The following is a 14,172-nucleotide window of genomic DNA, read 5'->3' on the forward strand; positions in this document are numbered from 1 at the left end:
CTAATTCTGCTTCATTAGAATTATGAGAATACTATATGTATAATGTAATATATGCAACAGAAATTATCTGATAAAAGGATATAAACAGCTTGGGGAAATGTAAAATTTGAGCTTTTAGAGGAATTATTTGGAAGGAAGTCTGATTTATTACTCATTGCTAGATAGTATCAATTTTTTAAATATAATGGCTCTCACTCTTAGTCTATTTTGCATCTCCCAAAATTATTTATCCTGAGGTAGACCTGTAATAAATTGCTTTCTTTTTATTAATTTATTTTTTTTAAATAAACTGCTTTCTAATGATTCATGAAAAGGACCCATCTAGATTCCCCCTCATGAAAGATATAAACTCAATTTCCTTTCTAATGGTGGGAGAACTTCTAATTTCATGAGAAAATTTTATGCCAAATCTCTGTATCTATCACTTTTCCCTGAAAATTGGGAATCAGAAAAACCAGCATTCACTACTTAAGAATAAACTATAATAGAAATGAAACAAATATCTATCTATCTATCAATATATGTCTTTATATAAACCTGGAAATGATACAACGTTTATTGTTCTTTTGTCATTTTTTAAGCATTTAGGGAATATGCACTAAGTGTATAAGTAGTGTATTGAATAAAGCCATCAAGCTGGATTGTTTCTATTATCACTTATGCATACTAAGAACACATTACTGCCCACAAGTTAAAACAAAATATTTACCTTCACAAAGAAAAAAAATAATTTTATGAATATACAATTACTTTATCAAATCTCAGTTATTTTAATCTTCCAGATTATTTTATTCTCTGTCTTCAACCCTAGACTAATATTGTTCTTAGGGAGTATACACGGAGAAAGTGATCTACTTCTGAGGCAGCAGGCCAAATGAGAAATTCCTCTACATCTTTTCAGAGCTGATCCTCTGAATCAGTCGTCTCAAGGCCCCCATTACCTCCTTATTTCTCATGCTGTAGATGATGGGATTGAGCATTGGAGTTAGGATGGTGTAGAAGACAGCTAGAGCCTTGTCTTCTGTCGGACTTCGGAGGGATCTCGGGCGTAGATAAGTGTAAGCGAAGGGTGCATAGTAGAAAGTCACCACAGTGAGGTGAGTGCTGCAGGTGGAATAGGCTTTCTTCCTCCCTTCTGTTGATTGCATGCGGCAAATGGCAAGGAGGACCCGGCCATAGGAGCATGCAATGCCAATGAAAGGAAACACAATCAAGAGTGTGGTGCTTACAAACACTGTGTACTCATAGATCCAGGTGTCCATGCAGGCCAATGTCAACATGGCTGGGACATCACAGAAGAAATGGTTAATGGCTCTGGATTGACAGTAAGGTATATTGAGGGCATATGCAGTGTGGGCACAGGAGTTGATTGAGCCCATTATCCAAGATCCTGTTATCATCAGCACACACACTCTTTTGCTCATACGAATGGCATAGTGGAGAGGAAAGCAAATAGCCACATAACGATCATAGGCCATTGAGGCCAATATTAATCCTTCTCCACCTGCTAAAGTCAGGAAGAAGAAGCTCTGAACCCCACAACCAATGAAAGAAATAGACTTGTTTTCAGAGAGATAATTAGAAGCCATCTCAGGGACAATGGTGGAGATGTAGCTCAGGTCCATGAGGGAGAGCTGACTAAGTAGAAAATACATGGGTGTGTGGAGATGGGTGTCTAGGAAGATGAGGATGATCATGCACAAGTTGCCAAAAAGCGCCATTAAGAAAATGAAAACAATGAGAATGAAGAAGAACAGGCCAATTCTTGATGGTGGAAATAACCCCAATAGGAAGAAATCTGTAGAATTTGGGTTATTATTTTCCATGGGGCATTACTTTTGTTTCCCTAAATAGACACACATTAAATATAGAAAAATAAACACTTATTAATTTGTTATTTTAATTACCCTGTGATTTATTCAGGAATCGTTGCAGCTTTAAAATAATAATAATAATAATAATAATAATAATAATAAATACCAACAATAATAACAAAATACAACTATTTTGAAAAGAAAAACATTTTTCCTCATAGATAAAATTTTTATTTTGTATATTATAAAATAAATGTAGATGTTTATTTTATCCACATATCCAACGTAAAAATATTTTTAAAATATTTTAAAGAAATCTGCAAATTTGTAATGACTTTATTAAGATATGTTTACTTTATTTTCCTACATAAATTTAACTATTATCAAAGGCAGACGTTACATCTCGTGTGTAGGCTTTATTAATCAATATAAATAAACTAAATTACAGACTCATATTTGAATGCATTTTTATAACACTTAGGGGATGATTTGTTATAATTAAGCCCAACATTTCTGAAACTATGGTAGTCTATTGGATCATATTGCAGACATATATTCATTTCTTTGGAATTCTGTTCAAAAATCTTGCCAAATCAAGCCTCTTAGCACCACATATCATTTTTTTTACTGCTTTTTCCTCCAGAAATATACAATAAATTATTTTTGCCAAATACTATTTACACAAAACAATTTTCTTCTTCCTCCTTACCCAAATTCCAAAAGCACTAGTTAAGTAAACACTTTTCATGAGAACTTATTCTTCAATTTTTTGTAGCTTATATGACTACATTCAAGTTCTTAAAAAAAAGATGTACATTCTGTTCATCTGCTTCTCAATAGTTATATGATGTTATGCATTGTGTTATGGTACATTTTCTTACTTATTCCTTTTTTGCACTTTTTTGTTTATGTATATTCAAAGCTATTTCCATTTCTAGATAAATGTGAGTTTAACAAATATATGTATCACCCTTCTCTCATACAGTTCAGTTAGTATAATAACAAATAATTAGAAGGAGGAGTTAAAATGGAAGAGAATTAGGGGGACCTTAAACTTGTCTGACCCCCTGAATATATAGAAGACGCAAGAGAATCCCTTACTTCAGCAATGGAAGAACTAAAATCTAGTCAGGCTGGGATTAAAAATTCTATAACCTACATGCAGTATCATGTGGAGGTCATAAAAATGAGGATAGATGAAGCAAAGGAATTAATCAGTTTTGCAGAAATCTGTCGCCTACATGCATAATGAAATAGCAGGAAAATAAATCAAGGGACTGATTCCATTTGTAATTGCACCAAAAGCAATAAGAAAATAAGGAATAAACTTATCCAAAAAAGATAAAAGATCTGTATCAGAAAACTATAAAACATTTATGAAAAAAATTGAAGAGGACACAAATAAATGGAAAAGCATTCCATGCTCATGGATTAGAAGAACAAACATTTTTAAAATGTCTAGACTGCTCAAAGCAATCTACACATTTAATGTGACCCCTATCAAAATACCACCACTATTTTTCACAGAGCTAGAACAAACAATCTTAAAATTTGTATGAGACCATAAAAGGCCCTGATTAGACAAAGCAATTCTAAAAGAGAGAAATAAAACTGGAAGCATCATGATTCCATATCTCAAGCTATAATACTAAGCTGTAGTCATCCAGACATGATAGTACTGGCACAAAAATAGATACATAGACCAATGGAACAGAATAGAGAACCAAATAATGGACCACATATCCAATGCAAAAAAAAAGGAAATCTCATCAACAAATGGTTTTAGAAAAATTGAGCAGTGACACACAGTACAGTGAAACTGAACCACTTTCTTACACCATACACAAAATAAACTCAAAGGTACGAAAGACCTAGATGTGAGATAGGAATCCATAAAAATGCTAGGGAAGAACACAGGAAGCAACCACTTTGACCTCAGCATGGACCTCATTAGAACCCCTGAAACAAAGAAATAAAAAGCAAAAATGAACTATTTGGGATTTTATCAAGATAAAATGCATTTTTTAAAAGATTTATTTACTTATTTATGATAGACACACAACACACACACACACACACAGAGAGAGAGAGAGGCAGAGACACAGGCAGAGGGAGAAGCAGGCTCCACACCGGGAGCCCTATGCGGCACTTGATCCCAGGACCCCAGGATCATGCCCTGGGCCAAAGGCAGGCGCCAAACCCCTGAGCCACCCAGGGATCGCCCAAGATAAAATACTTTTGCACAGCAAAGAAAACAACAGAACTAAAGGGAAACTTACAGAATAGGAGAAGATATTTGCAGATTACATATATGTTGAAGGGTTAGTATATAAAATCTATAAAGAGCCTATCAAACTCAATATCCAAAAAACAAAAACAAAAAACGTTAATAAATGGACAGAAGACATGAATAGATATTTTTCAAAAGAAGATATCCGGATGGCTAACAAAAGATACTTAACACTCTTCCTCAGGGAAATACAAATCAAAATCATGATGATATACCACCTCACACCTGTCAGAATGGCTGAAATTGACAACACAATAAATAACAGTTTTTGTTGAAGATGCAGAAAAAGAGTAGCCCTCTTTCACTGTTAATAGGAATGCAAAATGGTGCAGCTACTCTGGATAACAGCTTGTATGTTCCTCAAGAAGTTAAAAATAGAGCTACTCAGGGATCCCTGGGTGGCGCAGCGGTTTGGCACCTGCCTTTGGCTCAGGGCGCGATCCTGGAGACCGGGGATCGAATCCCACGTCGGGCTCCCGGTGCATGGAGCCTGCTTCTCTCTCTGCCTGTGTCTCTGCCTCTCTCTCTCTCTCTGTGACTATCGTAAATAAATAAATAAATAAAATTTTTCTTAAAAAAATAGAGCTACTCTATAATCCAGCAAATGCACTACTAGGTATTCACCCAAATAATACAAAAATAGAGATTTAAAGGGTTCAAGCACTCTGATGTTTATAGCAACATTATCAAGTATAGTCAAACTATGGGGAGAGCCCAAAATTTCATTGACTAATGAATGCATGAAGAAGATGTGATATATAGATATAAATAGATATTGTAGATACAGATATATAGTTAGGTATGCTGGAATATTACTCAGCCTTCAAAAATGAAATCTTGCCACTGCAATGATGTGGATGGAGCTAAGAGTGTATTACACTAAGCAAAATAAGTAAGTCAGAGAAAGGCAAATACCATATAATCTGACTTATTTGTTGAATTTAATAAAGAAAACAGATGAAGATATGGGGGGAAAGTAAAAGAAACAGAGGAAAACAAGCCATAAAGGACTTTTAATGATAGAGAACAAACTGAGGGTTGATGAAGGGTGGTGGTTGGGGGCTGGGCTAAATAGTAATAGATATTAAAGATGGCACTTGTGATGAGCCCTGGGTGTTGTATGTAAGTGATTAATCACTGAATTCTACTCTAGAGAACACTACTTCACTGAAGTTAATGAAATACCCATGAAGGCAAAAGAAACAAAAGCAAAAATGAACTATTGGGACTTCATCAAGATAAGAAGCTTTTACACAGCAAAGGATACAGTCAACAAAACTAAAAGAAAACCTATAGAGTGTGAGAAGATATTTGCAAATGATGTATCAGATAAAGGGCTAGTTTCCAAGATCTATAAAGAACTTATTAAACTCAACACCAAAGAAGCAAACAATCCAATCATGAAATGGGCAAAAGACATGAACAGAAATCTCACAGAGGAAGACATGGACATGGCCAACACACACATGAGAAAATGCTCTGCATCCCTTGCCATCAGGGAAATACAAATCAAAACCACAATGAGTTACCACCTCACACCAGTGAGAATGGGGAAAATTAGCAAGGCAGGAAACCACAAATGTTGGAGAGGATGTGGAGAAAAGGGAACCCTCTTGCACTGTTGGTGGGAATGTGAAATGGTGCAGCCACTCTGGAAAACTGTGTGGAGGTTCCTCAAAGAGTTAAAAATAGACCTGCCCTAGGACCTAGCAATTGCACTGTTGGGGGTTTACCCCAAAGACACAGATGCAATGAAACGCAGGGACACCTGCACCCTATGTTAGTAGCAGCAATGTCCCCAATAGCCAAACTGTGGGAGATGTGTCGGTGTCCATGGAAAGATGAATGGATAAAGCAGATGTGGTTTATGTATACAATGGAATATTACTCAGCCATTAGAAATGACAAATACCCACCATTTGCCTCAACGTGGATGGAACTGGGGGGTATTATGCTGAGTGAAATCAGTCAATCGGAGAAGGACAAATATTACATATTCTCATTCTTTTGGGGAATATAAATAATAGTGAAAGGGAATAGAAGGGAAGGGAGAAGGGAGAAGAAATATCAGAAAGGGAGACAGAACATAAAGACTCCTAACTCTGGGAAACGAAGTAGGGGTGGAGGAAGGGGCAGAGGGTGGGGGGTGGAGGTGAATGGGTGACGGGCACTGAGGGGGGCACTTGATGGGATGAGCACTGGGTGTTATTCTGTATGTTGGCATATTGAACACCAATAAAAAAAATAAGTTTATTATTAAAAAATAAAAAATACAATTATCTTTTATCGTTAAAAAAAAGAAATATTTTAATAAGTAAATCTAAGTTTAAAAAATTGGTAAGGAGACCAGAGGGTGAATTCAGAGATGAAAAAATTAAAAATTTTTTCATAGAAGAAATTTTATGAAACAATCACGTAAAAGGAAAAGAATAAATGACATCTTGAGATTATTCAACGTGGGAATGAGTGGTCACAATAACCAGAAAGAATATCATCAATAAGCAAGCCCAGCACATGCCAAAAAAGGATTGCAGTGCTTCATTATCTAATACTCTTCTAGAACCAAAGCCATCAGACTTTTGAGGAAGTTCTTACACCAAAGACAGGCGCACACACACACACACACACACACACACAGATACATACACACCCCAATATAAAAATTATTAGGATAAATTCAATAACACTTTAATATAAAAGTATGTTTTAAGAGAAATATGGGAAGATGTTAAATCCAAAGTAAAAATATCATGTGTTATATAAAGTCAAAAATGCCAGACAACACTAAAGGACTTCTGGAAATTAAAGGGATAATAATTAATATCATTAATGTAATGGGAATTTCAAAAAATAAGGTGGAGAAAAATCAACCATAAAGAAAACAACCATAATGAAACAAGATTTGAGATTTAGAACAGATAGGAGAACGAGAGGATTAATATAAAATGACCCAACATAGGGGCACTCCATTGGCTCTGTTGGTCAAGTGGTCAACTCTTGGTTTAGGCTCAGGTCATGATCTTATGGGTCATGAGATCGAGCCCTGAGTTGGCCTCTGTGCTCAGTGGGGTGTTTCCTTGAAAGATTCTCTCCCTCTACCCTTTCCCCAACCCACAGAAGCTCTCTCAAATAAATAAATATTTATATACATAATAATTTATGTTTATATTATTATTATTATTATTATTATAAAGATGCCCCAACATATACTTCTGATCAATCTTAAAAAAGAGTGTGACACGAATATTTTGAAATGAATATCATTCAACAAAAACATTCAGAACCATTATATATGAGATACAATGTTCAAATAGTATGCAATAAATACAAGAAATATATGAGAAGTAATCTATTAAATAATATTTTCTTGAAAATACTATATATCCGGGCAGCCCTGGTGGCTTAGCGCCATCTGCAGCCCAGGGTGTGATCCTGGAGACCCTGGATCAAGTCCCACGTCAGGCTCTCTGCATAGTGCCTGCTTCTCCCTCTGCCTGTGTCTCTGCCTCTCTCTCTCTCTGCATCTCTATGAATAAATAAATAAAATCTTTAAAAAAATACTATATATCCTTTTGAAAATAATTTCATAATCATTCTCAATATCACCTAAAAATATCTCAAAATCTTCTTGAGAGAAAATATAGTAAGATGAGTGTAAATATATATAATAATACAAACTAATATCATGTTTACAATACTGTTGTATATTGTATATGCAACCAATAAGTTCTAAAGATGAAACAATGCTGTCAGTGCATGTCCTGGAACATAAAATGGAGTGTAACTATGTTGAATGGGGCAAGAGAGAATAAGGAAAGGTGGTAATGCAGAGACGTGGCAGCACTAAATTCACAGTGGCCTGAGGTATAAATCACAGTCTTGTAATTGGATTTAGGAATCAACCACTAGGAGGTAAGAATCTTGTTTAAAATATCAAAAAAGTTATGGGAAATGTAAAATAATTTGAAGTACTTGTCTTGGAAGTCTGGAGTTGTTGGCTAGGGATCATAATTTTACCTATAGTTTTTTGATGTCGTGTCCATGGATTATTTAAATAAAATATTAAAGTACTATTAAAGTCATTTCAATTAATAATTTGCATTTACTCAAATTATTGCAATTGTAATATCCAAATCTATTGTGAAAAACCTACATCATTGTCCTGGTTATGTAGAGAGCAATTTATTTTCAATTATTATGCAGTCACAGTCAGCTTTCAGAGAAAAACTGGGAGAGCTACTTTTGTGTATAAGTTGGCATTTGGATAAACATTGGACCAGCATATTAAACTGATACCATAGGATATAATTTATATTATTAGTTTCAATTATTGACTAAATTAAAATGTCATATTTGTAGTTATCAAGGAAATTAACATTGGTAGTATTTCTTCTCTTTGTATTTTATTCAGTCTCAGCTATAGCAAAGATTCCATGAAGTAGTTAGTATTATCTCTGTGCAATCATGAGAAAAAAAAACAACACAGAGCAGAAATCCTGAATGGACAGGCTCCTATGGGGATCCTGCTTCTCCCTCTGCCTGTGTCTCTGCCTCTCTCTATATATCTCTCATGAAGAAATAAATACAATCTTAAAAATAAATAAGTAAATAAATAAATTGCATGTTAATATACATTTAATAAGCATTATTTTTTCTTGTGTTATTTTCCCTATGTTTCCATGTTCCTATTCAGTTGCAAACAAAAGTTGAAAAAAAACTCATTTTAGTGATTCATTTATATATAGAAGAAATAGATTTTTCAAACATAGGACCGTTATTATAAGGATGAAGAACTGATTCCCAGTGATTAGAAGTAAATTATTTACAACTATATAGTGATCAAGTAGCAGATCTGGATATGTGTCATCTGGATACTTGACAATATAGAAATTCCTTCTGAATCAAACTAATCTCAAATGTATATCTTTCTGATTGCTAAATAATTCTGGTCATATTAGATTTGGTATGAGTATTTGCATACTTGCAACATGAATGCATTTACCAAAGAAATCTTATATTGCTTTACTGGAGGTTTTAAAAAGAATAAAAACTCCTAACTCTGGGAAATGAACTAGGGGTGGTAGAAGGGGAGGAGGGCAGGGGGTGGAGGTGAATGGGTGATGGGCACTGAGGGGGGCACTTGATGGGATGAGCACTGGCTGTTATTCTGTATGTTGGCAAATTGAACACCAATAAGAAATAAATTTATTATTAAAAAAATAAAAATAAAATAAAAAGAATATCAAGCCAAACTTTTTAAAAGAATATGAATATAAAACAAAAAAAACAAAAACAAAACAAAACTCTACTAATTCTCATATACATTTGGATTGGTTCCTCTTTTTTCAAGAACCTGACATAGTTTAGAGTGCTGAACTTTACCAAAAGTGAACTTCCTTACTCATTCTAAGGAAGGAATCCTATAAAAGACCTATCAGATCAGATTTCCCAGGACAAATTTGAACCTAATGTCTTCACAGAGTCTACCTTCTTTCTTGAAATGTTTGGTCATACTTGTATCTCCATGTACATAGATAATGATTATTTTGCATTGCCATCAGTTATCTAGAACTTACAGTATTGTGAAATGGCTTTCATAGGCTCTGAATCAGATGACCATAGGGAGAATCTTCTGACCAAGGATAGTTCTGTAAAGTGTCTGTGTGGAGTCATACATGAATTATTTTATCCCTTCAAATATTTCCACAACAGATTCTCCTGTAAAGTTGCAATGAGTATATAGTTCATAACACTTCTATGACTTAAGAATTAAAATCATTATTGTTCACAAGCTCTATAACTTGCTAAACAACTAAAAAATACATTGCTTACATATTTAATAAAATTATTTTAAAAAGAGATCTAAAATGCACATGTACATACATCCTTGTAGTTCTTAATATACCTTCATGAAATTCCACAATGTGAATTGGCACGGATAGATAAATAGGAAAATAGGCACTCAGATATTTTGAAAGATACTGATTTATCAGTATTTATCAGTAGATACTTTGAGTTTGGATTCAGATTGAAGATATATCTATTTTGCTTTATTACACAAGCATGCTGCAGATATTTTGGAGTCAATATTATATCTAATTCTAGTTCTGCCACTTAGTAGATATGTAAACTTGGATTAGTAAATTCAATCTCTGAGCCTGTAGATGATAAGTAGAGCAAATCAAAATCACAATGAAATATGATCTCACACTTCTTAGAATGGCTCTTATCAAACAAAACAAAACAAAAACAAGTGTTTCATAGTATTTGGAGAAAAAAAAACTTGACCATTAATCATGGGAATGTAAATTGGTATAGTCATAATGGAAAATAGTATAAAGTTTCCTCAAGAAGTGAAAAATAAAGCTACCATATAATCCAACAATTCAACTTCTGGGAATATATCCAAATAAAATGAAATCAATTACTTGAAGAGACTTTGCATTCCTATAATCATCATTGCAGTGCTATTCATAATACCTAAAATATGAAAATAACCTTACATGTACATTGACAAATGAATGGATAAATGAAATATATCATAGCAACCACAACATATGAACAGACCTGGAGGACATTAAGATATCTAAATAAACCAGAGGCAGAAACACATATATTGCTTAATTATTTTTGTATGTGGAATCCAAAATAGTCAAACTTTAGAAGTAGAGGGTAGGATGGCGGTTGTCAGTAGGTAAAGGGAGGAAGAAATAGAAGGATGTAGGTAAAAGTCTACAGTTTCCATTATACAAGATGAATAAGTTCTGAAAATCTAATAATGTACCACAATATATAGTTAACACTGTGTGTATGAAATTTGCTACGAGAGCAGCTCTCACCATTTGGTGATATTTTCACCAAGCAAAAACATAAAAATAAAAAGTAACCATGTGAATTGGTGGATATATTAACTAGCAGTGATTTTTTAATGTGCAAGTATATTAAGTTATAAGTTGTGTACCTTAAATATATATAGTTTTTGTCAATTTACCTCAATAAATCCGAAAAAACAAGTTATTACAAGATTGAATGTGATAATTTATACTGGTGTGAGTTATATGAGTGAGCAGTAAACAGTAGCTGGGATATTTTTTGCCATCTTCATCATCATTGCCACTGAAATAAACATAATTACCATTGTGTTATTTTTATCCATATTCCAGTCATCCTTAGATTTCTCAGCGGCATTGTTCCCACATTGTTTCAATGCACTACTGGATTTTCACAAATCAACCTAGGTTGCTAACAGAGATGCAATTCTTATTTCGCTAGAAGGTAGTGGCATGCACAAAATTTTAAAAAAATATAATTCCAAAATTAAACATGGAATGCAGTACAATTGGGTGAAATTTATGTTGAAAAAAAGAACCATAACATATCCACTATTTTTATGAATTCCTGAATGATTTCCAGGTGTTGTTTAAATTAAGAAAATATATTATTCCCTCCATAGATAAATTTAGAAATTACTATTTGATCTTTATTACAAATTCCCTTTTATGTCTTTGAATAAAATCTAGGCAAGAAATCCTTTAATTAGAAAAGGCAGATTCATATAAAGTGTGAATAAAGTAAATTTACTCAGGGAACCATTTAACCAATTTGTACTCATTGGCAAAACAAAATCTCACAAAAATACAGGTAAGAAATGTGTGTGTGTGTGGAGGGGGCGAGATTACTAACTATAACTACTGCTGATAAAGAAACTTCTACATACTATTTTTTAATTGACTTTCATGTAAGCCCATCTAAAGCCTATCCCAATATGACTCAATCCTGTCTCTTACAAGGACCCTCATTTCCTTCCTATCCAGAGAACACATTTATGAAATAGCTTCAAAATCACTTTTTTGTTGTAAAAAAATGCAGTTGTTCCCACTCAAACTCCATTTAAAATCTTCTGATTCTGAGCTTGATGACTCTTACATACATTAATGTCACTCATTTCCTAAACTATTCATCTTAAATCTAGAATGAATTCAACCCAGTCAATAATATACCATCCCAAAATAATTAACTCAATAAGATCAAAAGCTATGTAATCACATCACATGCTTGTATAAAAACAGCACCGCTTCTGTAGAGTAAAATTTATGCTACATTTGCCATGCTAAAGTATTCTTTATTTACCTGCAGTATCCCTCCTCTGTAGAGGATCCATTACAAGCTCTGGACACTATGTGTTACTTCCCCATTCTCAATGGAAAATATGTATCTCTCAAATTCAGTTCTTCTAAAAATATCTTGATTCAGACAAATAAAATTTCAAATTTGAAGTTTCACTTGCATTCATATAAATATATAATATATTTTTTTTCACGCAGTTATTATTTTTAAAGTGACCATATTGTCATGAATATAGTATCATTTACTGTAGACCTTAGCTTTTCAGAAGAAATTTGGGAAAGAAGTTCATAGATGCTCATAGGCAATATCAGCCATTGATTATATTATCAAATTCATCATATTTCACTGCTAATTCACAATAGATTATTAGGAATAACACCAATTATTTCCATAATTGTTTAATAATTAATGTTCTGGGTATCAAGAGAGCTTTATTTTTTCAAGTACACAAGTGTTTAAGCAATCCGTTATTTTTAAAGTTTTAATTATGTTTAGATATATAATATATATTACATATAATATTTTTATATCTTTAATATCTTTTAAACTCATTTTTGTGACATACAATTTTGTTTTGAAATTCTGTCATTAATGAGATGCCTGGATATAGCAATTGCTTATTCTACTGTTTATAAAAGGTAGTTCTTAATTTTAAATAAAATTATTTTAAAACACTTGCAAAAGTAATTCAACTCAAATGAGAAATAAAAGACCAATTAGGACATGCACCTTTTATTACCTCCTACTTTTACAAACTTACTGGTTTGGATAGCTGACAGTGGTCCTATAGTCATCATATGAAGAGAATAATTTTTCTGAGTAGATATCTTTCAGTATTTTTCAAACCAATGTATATACTCATGTCTCATCCCTGTGGTTGACATTTCAGATAACTCCATGAAGACTCAGCAGCTATCATGACTTCAGGAAATCTTTGAAGATTAAGGATAATGCTTGGTGTTTTTTGTGTGTGTTCACTTGAGAATGCCCACTGAGACTTGAATCATGTAGGTTAAATCACCAATTGCTCAGTATGGCCTTAGGCCAAGAAAAGAATAATTTGTTAGATGTTTAGATGTTTCCACAGATGTGTTTAAGGTCAATTCTGTGGGGGAAAAATATATTGTATTCAGACTTTTGAATATTATATCTCTAAAGTTATATGAAGTCATATATATTATATGTTATTATTCAGTAAGAATGAAATGATGAGTCTAGTATTCCTTTATTTTGAAGTTTGGAGTATGTTGCTATAAAGTTTCATACTCTGAAATGGGATGTGGTAAATGCAATATAAACACACAAAATTAAACTTTTATAATATCACACAATTTGCATGTGATCTTTAATTTCTTTTAATATTACCATTTTTTATAATACATTTATTTTTATTGGTGTTCAATTTGCCAACATACAGAATAACACCCAGTGCTCATCCCATCAAGTGCCCCCCTCAGTGCCTGTCACCCATTCACCCCCCCCCCCACTCCTCCCCTTCCACCACTCCTAGTTCGATTCCCAGAGTTAGGAGACTCTCATGTTCAGTCTCCCTTTCTGATATTTCCCACACACTTATTCTCCCTTCCCTTAGATTCCCTTTCACTGTTATTTATATTCCCCAAATGAATGAGAACATACACTGTTTGTCCTTCTCCGATTGACATATTTCACTCAGTATAATACCCTCCAGTTCCATCCACATCGAAGCAAATGGTGGGTATTTGTCATTTCTAATGGCTGAGGAATATTCCATTGTATACATAGGCCACATCTTCTTTATCCATTCATCTTTCGATGGACACTGAGGCTCCTTCCACAGTTTGGCTATTCTGGACATTGCTGCTACTAACATAGGGTGAAGATGTCCCGGCGTTTCATTGCATCTGTATCTTTCGGGTAAATCTCCAACAGTGCAATTGCTGGGTCGTAGGTCTATTTTTA

General features: G+C 33.6%; 1 protein-coding gene across 1 annotated transcript; it reads right to left on the reverse strand.

The window, feature by feature from the left end:
* Window positions 1-887: 887 nt before the first annotated feature.
* On the reverse strand, window positions 888-1,826 carry LOC140609592 (olfactory receptor 2L8-like). Its single transcript, XM_072784792.1, has one exon. The coding sequence runs from the start codon at window positions 1,824-1,826 to the stop codon at window positions 888-890; it is 939 nt and encodes a 312-aa protein (XP_072640893.1).
* Window positions 1,827-14,172: the final 12,346 nt, after the last annotated feature.

This window comes from Canis lupus, chromosome 18 (genome assembly GCF_048164855.1).
Source record: "Canis lupus baileyi chromosome 18, mCanLup2.hap1, whole genome shotgun sequence".
Taxonomy (NCBI): domain Eukaryota; kingdom Metazoa; phylum Chordata; class Mammalia; order Carnivora; family Canidae; genus Canis; species Canis lupus.

Excerpts from the sequence above, each read along its gene's own strand:
- LOC140609592 (XM_072784792.1), bottom strand. The coding sequence starts at position 1,826 with ATGGAAAATAATAACCCAAATTCTACAGATTTCTTCCTATTGGGGTTA.